The sequence below is a fragment of the Microcaecilia unicolor genome, chromosome 1, assembly GCF_901765095.1.
Source record: "Microcaecilia unicolor chromosome 1, aMicUni1.1, whole genome shotgun sequence".
Taxonomy (NCBI): Eukaryota; Metazoa; Chordata; class Amphibia; order Gymnophiona; family Siphonopidae; genus Microcaecilia; species Microcaecilia unicolor.
In genome coordinates, this window is record NC_044031.1 from 721606096 (window position 1) to 721628463 (window position 22368).

At 46.6% G+C, this 22368-nt stretch overlaps 1 protein-coding gene across 2 annotated transcripts in view; it reads left to right on the plus strand.

The window, feature by feature from the left end:
• The window catches only part of SPATA5L1 (spermatogenesis associated 5 like 1), a 45045-nt gene that overhangs the window by 11557 nt on the left and 11120 nt on the right, over positions 1 to 22368 (plus strand). The window contains exons 3-7 of one of the 2 annotated variants that reach the window (XM_030189575.1): positions 1230 to 1415; positions 3085 to 3243; positions 3945 to 4154; positions 5731 to 5955; positions 8389 to 8523. In XM_030189575.1, coding sequence (XP_030045435.1) covers positions 1230 to 1415; positions 3085 to 3243; positions 3945 to 4154; positions 5731 to 5955; positions 8389 to 8523 — 915 coding nt within the window. The remainder of the gene's footprint in view (positions 1 to 1229; positions 1416 to 3084; positions 3244 to 3944; positions 4155 to 5730; positions 5956 to 8388; positions 8524 to 22368) is intronic. The other variant, XM_030189576.1, reaches the window with a different exon arrangement.

Below are 22368 nucleotides of genomic sequence, written 5' to 3' on the forward strand. Positions count from 1 at the left end.
TTCTTCAAGAGTGGAGACGACTTTGTGTTACAGTGAGCTGCTGCATTCCTCTCCCCTCCGTTTACGGGGCTGGATTGAGACATAATTCTGCCGGCACTCCCTCCCGCTTCGTGCGGCTGTAGGGCAGCTTTGTACCCCTCCCGCTTCGGCGGTGTTAGGGTCAGTCAGCTCCTCCCGCGGTTGCGGTTGCAGGATAAGCCAGATCCCCCCGCATCGGCGGGTGTGGTGTCCCTCCCCCGCTCCGCGGGGATGAGCTGGACGGATTCCCCTCCCCCACTTGTGTGGGGATGAGCTGGGTTAATTCCCCTCCCCCGTTTCGGCGGTGGTGAGCTGGGCAGAGTGTCCCTTCGTGGGTGTAATTCTCTAAGTGCTGAGGTCCTGCGGATGGAGCTTTGATATCGACATACTGAGGGAGTTTCCGGCAGCACATGACCACATATAGGGAGGCCAAAAGTTGCTCTCTATCTCCACCTGCTGGTAGATGGACACAACCCACCAGGTCTATGGATTGATCAGCTATGATAATGGAAAGAAATTATCAGGTATGATTATACATAATTTTACCTTAATGATGAATACCAATGATGTCATCAATCTGTTCCAACCACGGAAAAAGTCACAAAGTGTTATAAATCTAAAAAAAATACTTGAACACCTTAAAAACAACTCCAGAGTATACTAAAACAACTAAAAACGAAAATGAATAATCAAATATGGGTTCCCTCAACCCATAAAAGTAAAAAAAAAAATATACCCATAAAAACTGCAATTTAAAAAAAATGGTAAGCCATTGCATTAAATTGCATAAAACACTTCAAAACCTTCAGTAACGTACTTAGAACAATCTGAAAAACATTATTTAAACCTAAAAATATTACATGTAAAACATCATAAGAGCATACATAGATCATTTCAAGAACACAGAAAAATCAATTTCTTGGCTCAAACCACAAGGTGTCACTGTATTGAATCTTGGCTCAGTCTTTTAATAGAAGTTTATTTAAAGACTGTTTGTTTGTTTTTACTTTATCTTCCTCCTTGTTTTATCCTTCCTCAATATCTGTTTTGTGCCATGAAAAATCTCCCCCATCCCCTCTGCCCCAAAGGCTATTCTATCGCTCAGAGCGATAACTACCCTGAAAAAGGATGCACCAATTGGTCAAGCAAGTTAGCTTTGCTGAATCAACCCTAGTACTCGTAACTAAATGAGTACATTGTATATGTTTTAGGTTGTTATTGGAACACCAACACTGAAACAGAGAGGAGCTATTCTGGAAATGCTGATGTCCCACATGCCTATCAGCACGGACCTGGAGCTGTGTAAGCTGGCAGAAATGACAACAGGCTACGTTGGAGCTGACCTTACAGCACTTTGCAGGGAAGCTGCAATGCAGGCCATGCTGCACAGTTGTCTGGTGAGAAAGCAGAGGAGAGTAGAATGATGGTGACTGTGTTTCTATTTTATGGTGAGGCTTGTAGGTGACTTTGAGATCTGGGTTAGCAGAGTTAATTTAGCAGCAGTGGATTTTCCCAAGTACGTTTTAATAATGGTTTATAGACTTTTTTTTCAGGAACGTGTCCTAACCTTTTTTTTTTTTTTTAAACCTTGCTAAGCTAACCACTTTTACCAGATTCTCTGGCAACGAATTCCATAGTTTAATTATATATTGTATGAAGAAATATTTTCTTCAGTTTGTTTTAAATTTACTACTTAGTAGCTTCATTGCATGCCCCCTAGTCTTTGTATTTTGGAAAGAGTAAATGGGCAATTCTCATCTACCCATTTCTCTCCACTCAGTATTTTATAGACCTCTATCATATCTCCCCTTAGCCATCTCTTCTCCAAGCTGAAGAGCCCTAGCCTCTTTAGTCTTTATTCATAGGGAAGATGTCCCCATCCCAGTTACCCTTTTCTGTGCTTTTTCTAATTCCTCTATATCTAGTCCTTAATCAGATCCACCTAGTATGAGTATATAGAACCACTAAATTAACATGCAGAATGTAAAATATTGCCATAGGCATTTGGATTTGTGCTGCAGTGAGGTAGTAGGTATGCCCCAGCTTTGTTTGCACCAAATCACAAGTGTGATTCACCCAAAACACTGTGGTGGTTGCTACAGAGTCCTAAGGTACAGCAGGACGGATGGTCTCTATGAGACACACTCAGGATGATATTAGCCAATGTTTGAGAAGACTGCTTATTGCATGATACTTGGAGCAGGCAGCCAGCCAACTACTTAACCTGGACAGGTTGCCTGCCAGTATTGAGGGGTATTAATGAGAAGTGGTTGATAAGCAGCTTAGAGGACTGCGGAAATTTATCAGCTGGGTAAGAATCAGATGGGACAGGCAGATGCATGATGTCCCAGAAAAAGGCATGCTTAATGGAATAATATAACCTGGGAGCATCCTGGATAGAGCACCTGGAGCTTTAGAGATGTAAAGTGGTAGGAATGTCCAAGAAGGAAAAGCTTTCAGAAATTTTAAACATGTCTGGTATGCAACCAGCTTTTCCTATCTAAGCGCACAACTATGTAACGCAGTGCCAAAAGCAGTAAAACCTACGCTCGACCATCTAGACTTCAAGGAAGCACTAAAGACAGACCTGTTCAGAAGAACATACCCCACCATCCCAACATAAAATACCTGGACACCTACATCACAATGAAACCAAAGACCTTAATGAACATTACCTGACTCTTACTCCCCTCTCCCTCTCTAAGACCCCCCCCAATCCAACCTACCATACATGTACCTCGTTCCACCACATTATCACTTTGTATTATTCACACCATGTATTTGTAACGCCATTAACGGTAATATGTAAGCCACATTGAGCCTGCAAATAGGTGGGAAAATGTGGGATACAAATGTAACAAAGAAAGAAAGAAAACCAAATCCAAAAGTAAATACAGTGTTCTGACTGCTGGCTGATTTCTGTATTAAAATACTGCATGAGTCTTCCACTAACCACCTCAGACAGTTTCAGAATTTTTTCATTCCAAAATGCTGTAGCCAAATGCCAGTGTTCAGATCCTGACTGGACTCCTCTTTCTGTGTTTACATTTTGTGTGTAATTTTCAGGGAACCGTTGATAAATCGATTAGCATGGTGGACTTCCATGAGGCATTTAAAAAGATTTGCCCATCCTCCTTCCGAAGCTCTATTGGATTGACAGATGTGAAACCAGTTAGCTGGAGAGAAATTTGCGGACTTGACGATGTTAAATTACAATTACAACAGGTAACAAAAAATTTTTAAAGGGGAGGAGGATAAATACCATGTTTAGGGGGGTCTTTTACAAAGGCGCAGTACTGTTTTTAGTGCGCTCTAAACACTAAAGAAGCCCATAGAAATATATGGACATCTCTAGCGCTTAGAGCACATTTATTTTTAGCGCACATTAAAAACACTAGCGCACCTTTGTAAAAGGACCCCTTAGTGAATGAATATGAAGCTGCAGTAGAAAATGGCCTTAGGGTGCCCATATGCGTTTTGTTTTTTCCACATGCTAAGGCCATTTTTACCACAGCTGGAAAACAGCCATGTGCTAATGTTGCCATTAATGCTCAGCCATAAAAAAAAAAAATAATTAGCACAGAATTGCCCACTCTATGTCCTCCCCTATGACACACCCCTACACAAAAATAATTAAACATATTTTTTAGACCACAGTTTTGCGCATGCAGATTAGGAACTTACCGCAGGACGCCTGAGTGCTTCTCATGGTAAACCCTTTTAAGTTTGCAGTAAGCACATGGTTGCAGTAAAGGGACCTTTATATGACTGAGCACCAGCATGAGGCAAATACCTTTGTGCACTGGAAATGGAACAAGACCTTCAAACCACGTGCAGTAGTCTTTTTCTGGGGATCTTTGTTCTCCAAGGAAGATGTCACAAGATGAACATTGAGGACAGTTCACGCTTGTGTTTTGTGTTTACAGAGTATCGAGTGGCCTATGAAGTACCCAGAGGCTTATGTTAGAATGGGACTGACTCCTCCAAGGGGAATTCTCCTTTATGGGCCACCAGGATGTGCCAAAACCACCCTGGTGAAGGCTTCAGCCACCAGCTGCCACTGTGCCTTTCTCTCGCTGAGTGGTGCTGATATCTTTTCCCCATACGTTGGAGATTCAGAAAAGATTTTGGCACAGGTTTGTTCTGTTTCAAAACATTACCCAGTATTGATTTATTTACATTAAGCTTTGGTAATTTTGAATTCCCCGTATTAGATTTTACTTTTTTTTTTTTTCCTCAAATCTTGTTTATTAACATTTTTTGTCAAGTTACAAATAGCTTCTTACAATAAATGGTTTTATCAGTGATACTATGTAACAATTCTCTTACTCGACTAGCACATGGTATGATATCCATCCTCTTCTACCTCCCCCCCCCCATTCCAACCCCCAACCCTCCATTAGATTTTACTTTTAACAAGTGAAGTACAGTTTTATGACCAAAAACCTTGATAATAAGGGTATCTATTAAAAGCAAGTCGTATCAGAAGCTTTACAATTTACTTTACACCATTTCAAGTGCCTGATTATGAAATTTCTGTTTGTTGTGAACTTAAGCGTATTACTTTCTTCTTTTACACTGCTAATTGTGCATGGAATTTTTGAAGTTTTGTGAATTCAAAGAATCAGTAATTTATTATGATATGACATTGTAGAAAGGAAGGAAATTTTGAGTGAGTAATAGAGGTGGCGGATATCCATTTTTGCTTCCCTGCCAAACTTAAAAATACCTTAGCTGGTGGGGATCCCAAAGCCCTGCCAGCTAAAGACAGCTAGAGTCCATGGCCCCTCCCCCCGTCAGAAAAGCACAGCAGTCAGCAGTAGCACTTTTAGCCACAGATGCTGGCACTACAGGTATGCTCATTTCTTGCATATGCCAGTGCCTGCGGATGAAAGTGCTGTCACTGCCTCTCTTTTCTGATCAGGAGATGGGGCAGCTGCAGCAGACTCCACTGGTTGCCTATCCCCTATCACATCACTTGAAAGATCCTTCTCCTTATGTTTTTAAAAAGGCATGGGATAAGCATGTGGGATCGCTTAGGAACAGGAAAAATTAGGGGTTACAGAGGATGGGCAGACTGGATGGGTCCTATGGACTTTATCTGCCGTCATGTTTCTATGTTTCTAAAACCTCCCTACCTCTCCCGATACCTTCTTCCGTATCCTCAAACACGCACAGTCCGATCTGCACAACTTAATCTTCTTACGACCCTTACCCACAGAGAATTTTTCCATGAGCATAGTGGGCACACCATGTTCTCCTTCCAAGGTCCCAAGCTATGGAATTCTTTGCCTCCTCATCTTAGACAAATTACTTCTTTACCACTCTTCAAATCAGAACGTAAAGCATTTCTTTTTCGGGATGCCTTTTCCTAATGCTTCTGATGAGGCCATAGACATCTGGTAAAATGTATCCCCCTCCCTTTTGTTCTTTCCTCCCTTTTTCTTTCCTATCAATATTGTAGTTCCTACCTATCCTACTGTTGCTGGTCTGTCTCTGTTGTTCCCCTCCCCCACCCCCACACCTTTAGATTGTAAGCCACCCAGATGGACATTCTGTTGAGCGGGATAGTAAATTTAACTAGATGTCTTCAGCTGGCAGGGCTTGAGGAGCCAGGTCCATCCGGGCCCACCTGTGGATATGTCTGTAGTTTACAGCAGGTAGTATGAAACTTACATATGTTACCCTTTTCTTCCCCAATACCCTGGCAAGGTTTTTCGACAAGCCCGAGCCAGCAGCCCGGCCATTTTGTTTCTGGATGAGATTGATTCTATCTTGGGGTCTCGGTCAAGAGGCAGATCAGGCTATGGTTTGCAGGAGAGAGTGTTGTCTGTCCTTCTGAATGAACTGGATGGGGTGGGACTCAAGAGCACAGAGAGACGAGGACATAAACTCCCTGCGTGTGAAGAAGACCAGGAACAGAATGATGCTAAAAAGGTATTTCGAAGAGTAGATGTGAAAACACAGGTAGTACATCAGTGTGCCTGATCTGACATCACAAAACTGGACAGCACTGTTTGTACCCATGTTGTGAAACTGAGGCTGAGCCACCAGTGGATAATGAAGTCAGTACTAAAGGTTGGTGCTCAAAATATGTTTTAGAAACCAAATCAAACCACCAGAGGCAAATGTCTTGACTGTGTGCACTGCTGGTGTTGAACTTACAACAGCTGAGAGTGGAATAATAGATGTAACCATAGCAGGTAATATATTTTATGACAGTACCCTTCTCCACCACCGCCAACTCCAGACTCCACCCTTTCTGCCTCGCCTCACCCTATGCTTGGAATAAACTCCCTGAGCCCATACGCCAAGCCCCCTCCCTACCCATCTTCAAATCCTTGCTCAAAGCCCACCTCTTCAATGTCACTTTCGGCACCTAACCATTGTACCTCTATCCAGGAAATCTAGACTGCCCCAATTTGATTGACTGCACTTTTTGTCCTTTAGATTGTAAGCTCCTTTGAGCAGGGACTGTCCTTCTTTGTTAATTGCACAGCGCTGCACAACCCTGGTAGCGCTTTAGAAATGTTAAATAGTAGTAGTAGTTAGTCTAAACAAGCTGAAAAAATAATGGATAAAACAACAGAATACTTATCCAACAATGTGACTATAAATCTGTCTAGCTTATTGGAAACATGTAAGCAGAGATTCTCAAAAGGTGCTTCCCCTTGTACTATGATTACATTTAGTGGTTGAGTCTTGGCTATTATAATTTTAACATGAACAGTAAAACTGATGTTCACATCTGTAGAACATGACTTAGCAGTCATTGTACTTGCACATAAAATGCTTCTGTTTTTGTTTTCATCCTCATTACCTTCAGCTGATTCATAGATAAGGATGCCTTGCTTCCTTTTTATAGATAAATTATATCAAGAAGCCTGCAGGCATTTGGCCAGTCGTGTCATTGACTGAATAATGGCACACAGAGGGAATTCATCTTGGTGAATCCACTATGAGTTTGGTGGCATGTGGGTGAAAGGAGGCTGTATTGCTGAGAATCCAGCGTTATCATGATCTCAGATTTACCCTAGCTGCAGGTTTGAAAAATCAACAAAAATCCAGGATTCTTTAGTAGCGTTGCTGGAGATTTAAGGCTTCTGTATTACTACAACTACATCTATTCCCCTTACACTTCCATATGGCCCAGGTAAATTTTGCACTTAGCAGCCAAAATGGTCATGATCTACTAATTAGATAAGCCACAATTATAGTAGGGTGCATACTAGAAAACTTTCATTGGTCATATCATTCCATTTGTCGTCTTTTAAAAAGTGTTTATTTTCATTATTAGTGTGTGCTTTTCTTCCATAGTGCAGACAAAAGTAAGAGTAGCACATTAATTAGATTGTAAGCTCTATCGAGCAGGGACTGTCTCTCCATGTTCAAGTGTGAAGCGCTGCGTACGTCCGGTAGCGCTATAGACATGATTAGTAGTAGTAGAAATTAGATTCTTTAGTACCTGCTGTACCCTGTGTGCCCACATGGTGTCTACTGTAGCTGATATAACAATCACAAGAACTGCTTTGGAAATGTATGTTTGAAAATCTTTGCTAATTCCAGGAATTAGCAATGTCGTACTCGCATTTTATTCTAAACTTCAATTTCAGTCATATAGAACTACAACAACGTGATTGAAATCTTACTGTCAGCGAAGCAACCTTTCATGCTACTCTCCTGACTTTCCCTCTGACTCCCTCTTTAATTTGCTTGATTTGCATTTTGATAGCCGTCAATATCTTGGCTTAATTGACTTTTTTTCTGTCTCTTATGTATCCTAACACATAGTTGTAATTCATTTCCCATTTCAGAAGCTATTTACTCCAATCATATAGCATATTTTAAGTCATTTGTCCATATTTTCCCCAGCTCCTCAGTTCGTGCAAAGATTACAGCTAGGGACACCCCAGCTTACTACTACTACTACTACTACTTATCATTTTTATAGCGCTACTAGACGTACGCAGCGCTGTACACTGGACATAAAGAGACAGTCCCTGCTCGAAAGAGTTACAATCTAACTAGGACAGACAAACAGGACAAAGGTGGGAATGATAAAATACGGGTGCTGAACAAGTGAGTAAGGGTTAGGAGTTAAAAGCAGCATCAAAAAGGTGGGCGTTTACCCTAGATTTGAAGACCGCCAGCGATGGAGCTTAACGTACCGACTCAGGAAGCCTATCCCAGGCATATGGAGCAGCAAGGTAAAAAGAACAGAGTCTAGAGTTAGCAGTGGAGGAGAAGGGTGCAGATAATACAGATTTGCCCAGCTTCCAACAGTGTCCCTAGCTGTGATGTAGACTGACTTCAAATCATGTGAAACATTATATTTCTTGTGCTGATTAATACTGTTGTTACTTCCACTAGCTTGACTACCATGAAGTTTGTAACAAAGATATTCTGATAGTGGCTGCAACAAATAGACCTGACATGTTGGATGATGCCTTGCTGCGTCCTGGAAGATTAGACAAACTGATTTTTATTCCACCTCCAGATGAACAGGTGAACAACATTGCTAAGAGTGTGTGTGTGTGTGTGTGTGTATATGTGTATGTATGTATATATAGCATGAAACCAGAACCATATGAAGGAGAAAACTGAATCCTGAAAATGTCCTTTATTGCAACAGACAATAGGTGCAGTAGGACTCCTGATGCAAATGGTAGCGCTGAAAGTACAGCCCATGTTGAGTCCTATTGCACCTGTTCCTCTGAAGGTGTCTGTTTACAATAAAAGACATTTTCAGAATTCAGGCTCCTCCTTCCTTTGATTTGGTCTTCCTCACTGTGTTGTTTGACCTTTTAAGCTTTGTGAGGTTTTTGTTCTTTGTTTGTACTCTTGCAAATACCATCCTCCAGTATTTTCTGTCTCCAGCAGGTAATTAGGCGATAGACCCTTGCAGCTGTGAGAGAGCCAGTTAGGCTGACGAGGATTGTGTATGAGGGCCCCCAGGGTGACTATTCTCTTAGAATCCTCTCTGATGGGTAGAATATTAAGGAGCTTCTGCCTAATTTAATTTAGATATTCTCCTAGTCTGACGTGACAGTTGGCTGAGTTCTCTCTCTAACTTCCTATTGTAGGATCCCACAGGGTGCCTTCCTAACTTATTTTAGGGGGCTGTCTTAGGTTGTTAGGTAGCTTACTGTCTCTCTCCTCCCCAGCCAGTGGTTCCCTTTTATTTTCTGGGCGGTTGGAGCAGTGGATGATCCAGAAAAAAAAAAAGTGTTAGATTGCCTCCACCCTTCATAACAGTGGCTGCAGCACCAGGACCATCGCAGACAGGCTGGTAGTGGTGAATCACTGGCCCGATGTCAGAAGACAACATGTCCAGAGATGTGTGCCTGCCACTTCAGGCCACACAAGTGCCAGGGCCAGAGTACTGTACTGTGCTGTGGTTGTGCAGATTTGCAGATTCCAGGTGGTGCAGAGCCACAGGGGAAGTGTGGCAGAGGGAGATGCGCAAGAAGCTTCCAAGTGCAGACCATAGTTCTGCAGGCAGCAAAATGTAAGGGTGAAAAGGTGCCTTGGAGGGCATGGGAAAGGTGCCATTTTGTTACCACACATGGCACAAAGAGAACTGACCTCAGGTCCTCCTTGTTCTGGAGGTCTCCGAGTATGTTCTTTCAGGAGTGGAGGCAATGCCCAGAGCTGTGGAGGCAGAAGGCTGGAGCTTAAAGAATCTTCTAGTCCTTTTTTCAAAAGATTTTGTACTGCACTTCACCAGGCATTCATCCTGTGGTTTGAGGCTGAAGGCAGCACTCCTTCCTCTCTGCTCCTTCAGTCTCTTTCTGGCCTGGGGAAGACCTCAGTTGGGCTAAGCCTCTTGTGACCAGCAGGAGTCTGAGGGTCAAATGCCTCAAGCAGAGTTCAGAGTAAAGCTCTGTCGGAAGCGTCCTAGTGCTCTGGTGAAGGTACAGACTGGAGCTTGGCACTGAAGAGGTGTAAGGAGGGGATATTTCTTCCAAAGGAGAAGGAGGTGGCAGGTTCCGTGGTCAGATTTTTCCACAGGGAGGAGCTCCCAGCCCCCATTGTGCAAGTTCTGGGGCATAGTGTCGAATCAGGAGTCTGACGCCACCCCCTCCAAAATCTCCCTTCATAGAGGTCAGGAGCAGGTCACAACTGAGTGACAATCTGTTGATTGTGGCCTGAAGATATCAAAGGCCGTGGGCAAACTCTGTCTGTTGCTTGAGAAGGACAGATTTTCTGGTCACCATGGTTACCTAGAAGACAACCATTCCCATGAAGGTTGGCACTACGCTGAAGCATGCCCAGGATTGGAAAGTGGAAGTGCTCCTCAAACAAGCCTTTGAGGTAACGGGCTTGGCTTTACAGGCAGTCATTTGTAGTAGTTATGTAACCAGAGCATGCTTTCGATAGGCCCAAGCTGATCAAGAGGCGACACTAGAAGGTTCAGAATCTGATCAGGACTTGGCCCAGTTGGAGGGTGGTATAATTTTCATGGCAGAAGCCTTGAATGATATAGAGCATTATCCAAGGGCATGGCCAGCATGGTGGCAGTCCAGCATTTCCTGAGGCTGAGGCGTTAGTTAGTTGACTCAGCTTCTAAGGCATTTCTCAGCAAGCTGCCATGCAAGGGTTTGCTCCTCTTTGGGAATGAGCTGGAAAAGTTGGCCAAGGCCTTTGTGAGTCGAGTCCTTGAGACTGCTGGAGGATCCTTTAGGGTCTAAGCAGTAGCAGTGCTGACTTTAATCATTTTCATTCAGATAGGTGGTTGTGGCAGTCAAAGATCCAGGCTGCCTGGTAGATTTCAGTTCTTTTGGGGATGAAATGAGGTGGCAAATTGGGAGCCTCCAGGGAAACGTCTTTTGCGCTGAGGTTCAGAATACAGACATGTGTCCAGTCCTTAGATGACTAGATTGGAGAGAGGCGTTCCTGTTTCTTCAAGGAATGGACCCACATTGGGTGTTGGATGTTATCAAGAACAGTTACACTTTGGAGGTAATGCCTTCTTGGAGTCTGTTCCATTCTTGACTGAAAAGAGAAGCAGTAATTGTCTACTATGAGTAGTTCATTGGAACTGGGTTCCGTCACCCTTGTACCACTAGAAAAGGAGGAATCGGGATGGTCCTCTACTGTATATACATTGTGGTCCCAAAGAAGGGAGGCACCTTCCATCCCATTTTGGATCTGAAATTGGTCAGCAGGTCACTCCGAGTGTCCCATTTTCAGGTGGAGACTCTTCAGTTAGGGTGGCAGTTAGGAGAGAATAATTCCTTACTTTTTCTAGACATCATGGAGGCTTGCCTGTACATCCCAATCTGACAGGAACCTGGAGAAATCTCCATTTTCGCAGAGCTGGGTCATCATTTTCAGTTCACAGCTCTGCCCTTTGGTTTAGCCACAATGCCCTACTTTTTCCAAGATTATGGTGGTGAATGATTGCAGCAGTTCTGCAGAAGGAAGGGGTCCTGTTGCACCCATATCTGTTCAGTTGGCTGGTGTGAGTGAAGTCATTTGAGGAGAGTCAGGCTGCTACGTTCTGGGTGATTAACCTTCTACAGCACCTGGAATGGGTAATCAGTTGCATCAAAAGCAAGTTGGTACCCTCTCAGTGCCTGAAATACTTGGGAACATGCTTCAATTCTGCAATGGGAAAAATGTCACAGATTTGGACTCTTGACAATTTACTACTACTACTACTATTAAACATTTCTATAGCGCTACTAGACCTACGCAGCGCTGTACAAATTAACATGAAAAGACAGTCCCTGCTCAACAGAGCTTACAATCTAAATTGGACAGACGAACAGACAGCTAGGGGTGGGGAAATTGCAGTGGTAGGGGTGATAAGTGAGGGTGTTGAGTAAGAGAGTCATGGTTAGGAGTGAAAGCAGTAGCAAAGAGGTGGGCTTTAAGCCTAGACTTGAAGACAGCCAGAGACTGAGCCTGACGTACTGGTTTAGGGAGTCTATTCCAGGCATAGGGCTCCTATCTTCAGGTTTGGGGCTCAATGGCAGCAAAGTTAGACCTGGTTCCATGGGTGAAATCCCATAGGTCATTCCTGTCCAAATGGTCACCTCTGTCTTAAGAGAAGTGACTACCACTGCAACCAGAAACAGGCCAGCCTAGGCTAATGTTTGTGAGCATGGAATCTGGAGAAGGGAGTGGAACTGGAGGTTCTAGACTGGATTCTGTTCACCATAGATGTGAGCTTGTCAGAGTGGGGGGACCCACTGTTAGGATTTAGCTAGGTTAGGGTCTCTGGAGCTTGGCAAAGGCAGTTGGTCAATCAACTGGCTTGAGCTGTGGATGATAAGGTGTTGGTGGGAGTCTTTTGCCCTTCTGGTCTGAGACAAGCTGGTCAGGATCCTTTCTGACAGCACACCAGCAGTTGCCTATGTGAATCAACAGGAGGACACCCAGACCACACAGACTGGGCAGAAAGACTTCCGTAGGTAATCTTGGTACCGCATGTAGCAGGTACAGACAACATGTAAGTTGATTTTTCTCTGTCATCAACTGATCTGGGTGAGCAAACCTTATCCCTGATAGAGGGCAGTTTGGGGCAGTTCACCACAAACATCATGGCCAGAATAAGCATTTTTCTTCATTAGAGGACTTTGATTACAGTGATTTGGGTGCCCTGATCCAGCAAGGGCCCTGGAGAAATTTTTCTGTGGTCTCCCCATGGCCATTGATCAGCGGAACTATCCAGAGGATTGCAAATCAACAATCATTTGTGACCTTAGTGGCACTAGATTGGACCAGACAGCATTGGTATGTAGACCTGGTGAGACTGCTAGCAGGTGTTCCCCTGCATTTGCCTCTTGAATGGGCCTCTTCGTCAGGGTCCACTAGCGATGGAAGTCCGGGTCCATTCTCACTTGTGGCCTAGCCATTGAAAGCGCAATACTGAAAACCAGGGGATACTCTCCCAGGACAGTGGCCAGTCTGTTGAAGGCCAAGAAAAGCTCAGTAGCTTACATCAGGGTGTGGAAGTGTTTCAGGCATAGTGTCTGAAGCAGAATGTATTCCTGTGTAAAACTACAATATCTCGTTCTGAGATTCCTTTGGTGTGGTCAGGAGCAGTGTTTCCCAAGTCGGTCCTGGAGTACCCCCTTGCCAGTCAGGCTTTCAGGATGCCCATAATGAATATGCATGAGAGATTTGCATATAATGGAGGCAGTGAGGCGTATTTTCAAAGCACTTAGCCTTACAAAGTTCCATGGTGCTTTGAAAATGAGCCCCAGTGTGTGCAAATCAAGTCATGTGTATTTGTTGCGAATATCCTGAAAACCTGACTGGCAAGGGGTGTACTCCCAGAATGACTTGGGAAACATCGGTCTCAAGATAAGTTTGACTCTAAATTATTTGAAGATGCAGGTGGCAGCCATAGCTCTACCTTGGTAAAAGTCAGAAATATCAGCAGGCTGCTCACCCAGATGAGAACGCATTTCGGTAGCATTAAGCATGTGTATCTGCCTTTCATGACCAGATTACAATCCCAAAGTGGAGCCACTGACTGGAAAGGGTTAACAAGAAGAGAACCTTTACACCTGTTAGCTTGGCTTCCCTCAAGCTTTTTATGCTGAAGACTGGTTTTGGTGGCCATTTGTTTGGTCAGGTGGATTCTGGAGCAGCAGGCTCTTTCCCGTTGGGATCCTTTTTTAATGTTCTCAAGCTCAGTGATGACAGTTTTGTATGGTACCATCTCTCTTCCCAAAGTGATTTAGGCATTTCACCTTAATAAGCCAATTGTCCTCCCATCCTTTCAGGAGGCGGAAAGTAGAGAAGAATAGAGGGGATCTCTAACTTCTGGATGTGCAGCAGATACTTGTTACACTACCTGAAGGTGATGAATCATTTTTGACATGTGGACTGTTGGTTCTGTTTCAGGCCAGAGGAAGGGCAAGGTTGATGTTAAAGGCCTCAATAGCGTGTTGAGTGAAGGAAGCTCTTGGCAAAGCCTATATTGCTTTGGGTGGGCACACAGATGCCCAGTTTGGTTAGGACTCATTCCACTAGGACAGCATCTGGTGTTGCCGGCGGAGATTTGCAAGGTAGGCTCATGGTTGTCTTTGCATTTCTTCACAAAGCACTACTGTCCTGATGCTCAGGCAAGACAGGATGCAGCCTTTGGGGGTGAGTGGTTTAAAGGCAGGTTTAGCAGGGTTCCACCCAGTTAACAGAGCTTGGGTACATCCCACTCATCTGGTCTGGATAGGATGAAAAGAACGGAGTAATTACATAACAAAGTGGAGGAGTGGCCTAGTGGTTAGGGTGGTGGACTTTGGTCCTGGGGAACTGAGGAACTGAGTTCGATTCCCACCTCAGGCACCGGCAGCTCCTTGTGACTCTGGGCAAGTCACTTAACCCTCCATTGCCCCATGTAAGCCGCATTGAGCCTGCCATGAGTGGGAAAGTGCGGGGTACAAATGTAACAAAAAAAAACAAAAAAAAACTGGTAAGTTTCTTGAGTCCAGCCAGACAAGTTCAGATCTTGTTCAGATTGGTCTCAGCCTGGTCCTTCAATATAAGTGTTTTCAGTGTCTCTCACTCCCTGGAGAGGCTGCTGTAAAGGTTCCTGGTTTTGGGGGTAGTGCCAGAGGAGTTATGAGGGGCTGCTGGGCTTGGGAACAGAAATACTGGAGACTGGTAGCTGTAAGGTTGTCCTATATGGGGTGATCAGCACTTTGTGTTCTCTGCCTCCATCTGCTAGTAAGAGAGCAAAACCCACACATATGAACCGGCGTGGTTGGACTCAGAGGAAAATTGCGAGGCACATAATTACTTCAGTTTCCCCATCAGATAAACCAGTGTGGCATTACATACTAGAAGAGTGGTTATAAATCAGCTGTTATTCACACTTCCTTATTACAGTCTACTAGTTCTGACTAAGCACAGGGGCACAGTTTTTATTGAGCTTTTAAAGGAACAGAATGGGCAGTACTCCAGCCCAGAGAGAGGGTTCAGTAGCTTTCTACATGAGGACGTTTTGTACAGAAGACTCTGTTTTTCCGCCTGGCCAGAGCTGGGACAAAATCATTTGAGTCCAAGTTAGTTATTCTTGGCTTTGAATGTGAATGCTTCTTTAAACACGGTGGTGCTCACTGTTTTAATTTAAATGCCACTCAAAACTAAACCCTGGCAAAAGGATTACTAAATATCATGAAACCAATACCCAGTGCTGCAACCTACTGTTATACAAATGTATATTATGCAATAAAGTGGAATACTTTGAGCAACATGTGAGCTGAGGAAAATGCAATTTTTGGATAAGTTTTTTGTGTTGTTATGATATTATGAAACTGACACTGCTTGGGGCTAAACTGTGAGCTGAAGAAGGCCAACTACATTTATACAATTTTGACCAAACAGTTGTGAAGTAGGAATTTGCTGCAACTAATGATCAAGCAGTGTTGAAACAGAACTTTTATTAATGAGATCCTCATACAAAAGTACTGTGTGTAAAAAATTATAATATCATTAGGTATAGGTTTTTAAAAGTTTGGATTTTATTTTCAGTAGCTAAATGATAAAAATTGTGGCTTTTGGGACTGAGTGGGAATGACCACTGCAATGAGCCAGACAAAGTGAAATAAAAGAAGTCTTTGTGTAACACAGCAATGTTTGCTTGAAGACAGCACATCAGATGAAAATGAAAGGCTTGGCTGGAGCATGGACTCAACATGGTCTTTGTTTTGGCCTTATGCATTATAATAATAATAAAACTTTATTTATAACCCGCTATATCTTTAAAAGTCTAAGTGGGGAACAAATCACAGATGTGGTGTCACCTTGAAGGCTTAATTGTTGGCTATGCAAGCCACTTTAAATTAGTTTTATTATACCAGAGTGCCAAAAAATCAACTCTTTAGTATCAATACCAGCTGTATAAATGTGGCCACATGACTGGTCTCACCTCAGACTCATTCTGCTAAGATATTGACTCTCAGGGGCTCTATTGGTACTTTAGTTAATACAGATAAAGGTATTAACTTGGTCTTCAAAGAATTCTGTCAGCAGCTGTATAGCTTTAACGATTCTGATGATATGGACCCAGACTCCTATTTGGAGAGTATTTGTCCATTATTAATTCCTCACAGTTTGCTAAGTTGGATAGACCTATTACGAAGGACGAGGTGCTCTGGACAATTCACAGGAGTGTGTTATGTAAAGCTTCAGACCCAGCCCACTATAGGGCAGAGTTTTATAAGCTGCTGTTAAGTATAGTGAGCCCCTTGATGACCCATGTTTAATAAGATTATCACAGAGCGCTGTTTGCCCCAGTCTAGAGTTGGCGTGAATAGTGGTTTTCCTTAAGCCTGGGAAGGATCTGTATTTCTTCGGGGCTTATAGACCTATTTCCTTGATTTGCTTTGAAGCTAAATTGCTGGCAATGGTTTTGTCTAACTACTTGGCCCAAATCCTTCCAACTCTTGTGGAACTACAGATCAGTTTTATCCATGAGCGTCACACTTTGAAAAACATTCGGAACATTTTAGCTTCCCTTGAAACACTTTAATCCAGAGGGGAGCAGTCCATATTAATTAGCTTTGATGCTGAAAAAGCTTTTGATAGGGTGTGTTGGGGATTTATGTTCAAAGTGATGCGTAAATATGGTATTGGAGCTTTCTTTGAAGGTGCAGTTCGTTCCCTGTATCATTCTCAATTTCCATATCATCAAGCTGATCAATCCATAGACTGGTGGGTTGTGTCCATCTACCAGCAGGTGGAGATAGAGAGCAAACTTTTGCCTCCCTATATGTGATCATGTGCTGCCGGAAACTCCTCAGTATGTTCTCTATCTCAGCAGGTGGTGGTCACACACAGCAGCAGCTCTGGCTAGGCCTCCAAGCCTAATTCTTAGGTTTTGTTGAGTGCCTGGGGTTGAGGGCTCTTTTGAGCAAGTGCAAACCTGGTGGTGCCAGGTCCCTCCTTTTCTCCCCCCTCCCGCTGGCTCCGTTAAAAAAAAAAAAAAATTTGAACGTCCTTAAAGGCGTTTATTTTGACGTTTATTTAAACGTTTATTGCAGCTACTCACTGGGACACCAGGTCGTTACAGCTCGGAGCGGACAGCAGGTAATTTTTACCTTTTTATAGCGGGCAGGGGGTTCCCCGATTTTTCTCCATGTGGCATATGGCGTCGGAGGGCGAGGGCGTAAAGAGTCGCTCCCCGGATCGCTTGGGCGCTTCTAGAGGGGATGCGGGGGTCTTAAAGCCTGATTCGCCCTTGTTGGGTGACAGTTTCGTGGCCGATGAATGTCCCGGTCCTTCCTCCGGCGTGGCGATTTTTCCCGCCATAAACGCCCATCCCCCGCTCCTCGCCTCCGCCATCTTGGCCGGCCACGCGGCTCGGACGGCTTCTTCTTGGGCCGCCCTTGAGGTTGGAGACATTAATGCCATGAACGCCCTTAATTTGGGCGACGGCACAAAAGCGGCTAAAGTTAAGCGCCGTTCTTCCCGCGCGGCTCCTTCGCGGAGTGTCGCGCCGGACGCCATTTTGGATGCGCAGCATGTCTCTCCCCCGCTCTTGCGAGCGCCGGTTGAGGGTGCGTCTAGGGCTGTTGCCCAGGCTGCGGAAGTACACAGTCTGGGGGGTTTCTCCCCCGAGTTTGTTTTGCTGCTGCATCAGGCCTTCCTTATGCAAAACGCTGCCCCTGCTCCCTCGTCTGGTAAAGAGGTTGAGGTTCCCAGAGGTAAACGCCCTCGGGTTGATTCCCAGGCCTTGGAGGACTTTGTCTCCTCCGATGTAGATGAGGGCAGCGTATCTGAGGTCTCCCAACGGTCCTTTGCGGATTCCTTGGAGGAGACGGATCCCCGCTCGGGTGGAGCGGATGACCCCTCTGCAGCGCGGCTTTTTAGCTCAGAGGATTTGTCCAACCTGTTGGTACAGGCCATGGACACTTTGAAGATTTCCTCTCCGGAGGACGTCTCTCCCTCAGCCCCTGTTGGCTCTGCCATTATGCTGGGGACGAAGCGCCCGCCTAGAACCTTCCACGTGCATGATGCCATGCACACCTTAATTGCGGCTCAATGGGATGTCCCGGAAGCGAGCCTTAAAGTGGCTAGGGCTATGTCCCGCCTCTGTCCTTTGACTGAAAGGGAACGTGAGGCCTATCTGTGGCCTACTGTGGATTCTTTAATCACTGCGGTGACTAAGAAAACGGCGTTGCTGGTGGAAGATGGCACGGCCCTAAAGGACGCCCAAGACAGAAGATTGGAGGCGGCCTTAAGGTCGTCCTTTGAGGCAGCTGCTTTAAGTTTGCAGGCCTCAATTTGCGGCTCCTATGTGGCCAGGGCGTGCCTGACTATGGTGCAGCGGGCTTTCCCCTCGGATCTTTCCTTGAGGGCTGATTGGCCGGCCCTGGAATCGGACTTAGCCTATTTGGCAGACTTGCTGTATGATGTCTTGAGGGCCTCAGCGAAAGGCATGGCTCAGACAATCTCTGCGCGGCGGTGGCTTTGGCTGAAACATTGGTCTGCTGACCACGCCTCTAAATCCCGCCTGGCTAGATTGCCTTTTAAAGGCAAGCTGCTCTTTGGGGTCGAGCTGGACAAAATCGTGACCGATCTCGGCACGTCTAAGGGCAAGAAGTTACCAGAGGTCAGGGCTCGGGCTAGTACTCGTCCCGGTACCTCCAGAGGACGGTTTCAGGAAGCCCGTCGGTACCGCCCGGGCAGGTCGGGTTCCTCTGCCCCCTCTTCCTTTAAGAGGAATTTCTCCCCCAAGCAGCATTCCTTTCGCAGAGACCGCCGTCCCGGAGGTGCTCCCTCCGGTCCTCCCCCAGGGTCTCGTACCCAATGACGGGGCCTTGGTCCACGCCCCAGTGCAGATTGGAGGACGGCTGTCCTCGTTTCTGGGCGAGTGGACCACAATAACTTCAGACGCTTGGGTGCTGGAAGTCATCAGAGACGGCTACAAGCTAGAGTTCTGCCGACCCTTAAGAGACGGGTTTGTACTCTCTCCCTGCAAGTCTCCGGTCAAAGCTGTGGCAGTGCAGCAGACTTTGGACAATCTGATCCGCCTGGGTGCGGTCGTTCCGGTGCCAGAAAATCAGCTTGGCAAGGGGCGTTACTCCATTTACTTTGTGGTACCAAAGAAAGGAGGTTCTGTCCGGCCTATCCTCGACCTCAAAGGGGTCAATCGGGCCTTGAAAGTGCGGCACTTTCGCATGGAGACTCTCCGCTCTGTTATAGTGGCAGTGAAGGCAGGGGAGTACCTGGCATCCTTGGACATCAAGGAAGCGTACTTGCATATTCCCATCTGGCCTCCTCATCAACGCTTTCTGCGTTTTGCAGTCCTGGGCCGACACTTCCAGTTCAGAGCCCTCCCGTTCGGGTTGGCTACTGCTCCGCGGACCTTTTCCAAAGTAATGGTGGTCATCGCGGCCTTCCTGCGAAAGGAAGGAGTACAAGTCCATCCTTATCTGGACGACTGGTTGATTCGAGCCCCCTCTTATGCAGAGTGCGGCAAAGCTGTGGACCGGGTAGTTGCTCTTTTGAGCTCCCTGGGATGGATCATCAACTGGGAGAAAAGCCAGCTGCGCCCGACTCAGTCCCTGGAGTATCTGGGAGTTCGATTCGACACCCAAGTGGGCAGAGTGTTCCTGCCAGACAATCGGATTGTCAAGCTTCAGGCTCAGGTGGACCAGTTCCTAGTAGCCTCTCCTCTTCGGGCTTGGGACTATGTGCAGCTGTTGGGCTCCATGACGGCCACGATGGAAGTAGTGCCCTGGGCCAGGGCTCATATGAGACCACTACAACAATCTCTGCTGCAGCGCTGGACTCCGATGTCGGAGGATTATGCTGTGCGCCTTCCCTTGGACCCAGCAGTGCGCAAGGCGCTGAGCTGGTGGATGCAGACAGACAGGTTGTCTGCGGGAATGCCTCTGGTGACCCCGGAGTGGATTGTCGTCACGACGGACGCCTCTTTTTCGGGCTGGGGAGCCCACTGCTTGAGAAGGACAGCGCAGGGGCTCTGGTCTCCTGCAGAGGCAAAGTGGTCTATCAACCTCCTGGAACTCAGAGCCATTCGGTTGGCGCTTTTGGAGTTCATCCCGGTACTGGTGTTGAAGCCGGTACGGGTCCTGTCGGACAATGCCACGGCTGTGGCCTATGTCAACCGCCAGGGAGGTACCAAGAGCGCCCCTCTAGCCAAGGAGGCTATGAATCTATGCCAGTGGGCAGAAGCGAACCTGGAGCAGCTGTCAGCGGCCCACATTGCCGGAGTCATGAATGTCAAGGCGGACTTTCTCAGTCGCCATACCTTGGAGCCCGGAGAGTGGCAGCTATCTGCTCAGGCGTTCTTGGACATCACGAAGCGCTGGGGCCAGCCGAGCCTAGATCTGATGGCGTCATCGGCCAATTGCCAAGTGCCGCGCTTTTTCAGCAGAGGACGGGACCCTCGATCCCTGGGAGTAGATGCTCTTCTCCAACAGTGGCCGACTCAAGAGCTTCTCTATGTGTTCCCGCCCTGGCCCATGTTGGGCAGGGTGCTAGACCGGGTGGCAAAGCATCCCGGCAGGGTAATCCTGGTGGGTCCGGATTGGCCCAGACGTCCCTGGTATGCGGACTTGATCAGGCTCTCAGTCGACGATCCTCTGCGGCTGCCAGTGGAGCAGGGCCTGTTACATCAGGGTCCCGTGGTGATGGAGGATCCCTCCCCCTTTGGTCTTACGGCCTGGCTATTGAGCGGCAGCGTCTGAGAAAGAAGGGCTTCTCAGACAAGGTCATCGCCACTATGCTGAGAGCGAGGAAGCGCTCTACTTCTACTGCTTACGCCAGGGTTTGGCGTATATTTGCAGCGTGGTGTGAAGCAGGCTCACTTTCTCCCTTCACTGCTCCAATTTCTTCAGTGTTGGCGTTCCTGCAAGAAGGTCTGGAGAAAGGCCTGTCGCTCAGTTCCCTTAAAGTCCAGGTAGCGGCTCTGGCTTGCTTCAGGGGCCGCCTGAAGGGTGCTTCCCTGGCTTCGCAGCCAGATGTGGTGCGCTTTCTCAAGGGAGTTAATCACCTGCGCCGTCCTCTGCACTCAGTGGTGCCTGCGTGGAATCTCAACCTGGTGCTAAGAGCATTGCAGAAGCCGCCTTTTGAACCCTTGTCGAGGGCATCTCTGAAAGACCTGACATTGAAAGCAGTCTTTTTGGTGGCTATCACTTCAGCCAGAAGAGTTTCCGAGCTCCAGGCGCTCTCATGTCGAGAGCCCTTTCTGCAGTTCACTGAGGCAGGAGTGACTATTCGCACAGTGCCTTCCTTCCTGCCCAAGATTGTTTCTCGCTTCCATGTGAATCAGCAGCTCTGTCTCCCTTCCTTTCGTAGGGAGGACTACCCAGAGGAGTACTCTGCTCTTAAATATCTGGATGTGAGACGAGTCATCATCAGATACTTGGAAGTGACCAATGAGTTCCGGAAATCGGATCATCTGTTTGTCCTGTTTGCAGGTCCTCGTAAGGGTCTGCAGGCTGCTAAGCCTACAGTGGCAAGATGGGTCAAGGAAGCCATTGCAGTGGCTTATGTGGCCGCGGGGAAGGTGCCGCCTATCCAGCTGAAGGCTCACTCCACTAGAGCTCAGGCGGCCTCGATGGCAGAGGCCGGGTCCGTCTCCTTGGAAGAGATTTGCAAGGCGGCAACTTGGGCTTCGGCTCATACATTCTCCAAGCATTACCGCTTGACTGTGGCTGCACGGGCGGAGGCCCGGTTTGGAGCTTCAGTGTTGAGGTCAGGGATTTCAATGTCCCGCCCTGGGTGAGTACTGCTTCGGTACATCCCACCAGTCTATGGATTGATCAGCTTGATGATATGGAAGGTAAAATTATGTATCATACCTGATAATTTTCTTTCCATTAATCATAGCTGATCAATCCATAGCCCCTCCCAGATATCTGTACTGTTTTTATTCTGGTTGCATTTCAGGTTCAAGTTTAGTCTTCAGTTACTTCAGAAAGACTTCGTGTTCAAGTTTTTTCACTTGGATTCTTCAAGAGTTGGGACGAGTTTGTGTTACAGTGAGCTGCTGCATTCCTCTCCCCTCTGTTTTACGGGGCTGGATTGAGATTTAAATTCTGCCGGCACTCCCTCCCGCTTCGTGCGGCTGTAGGGCAGCTTTGTACCCCTCCCGCTTCGGCGGTGTTAGGGTCAGTCAGCTCCTCCCGCGGTTGCAGGATAAGCCAGATCCCCCCGCATCGGTGGGAGTGGTGTCCCTCCCCCGCTCCGCGGGGATGAGCTGGACGGATTCCCCTCCCCCACTTGTGTGGGGATGAGCTGGGTTAATTCCCCTCCCCCGTTTCGGCGGTGGTGAGCTGGGCAGAGTGTCCCTTCGTGGGTGTAATTCTCTAAGTGCTGAGTCCTGCGGATGGAGCTTTGATATCGACATACTGAGGAGTTTCC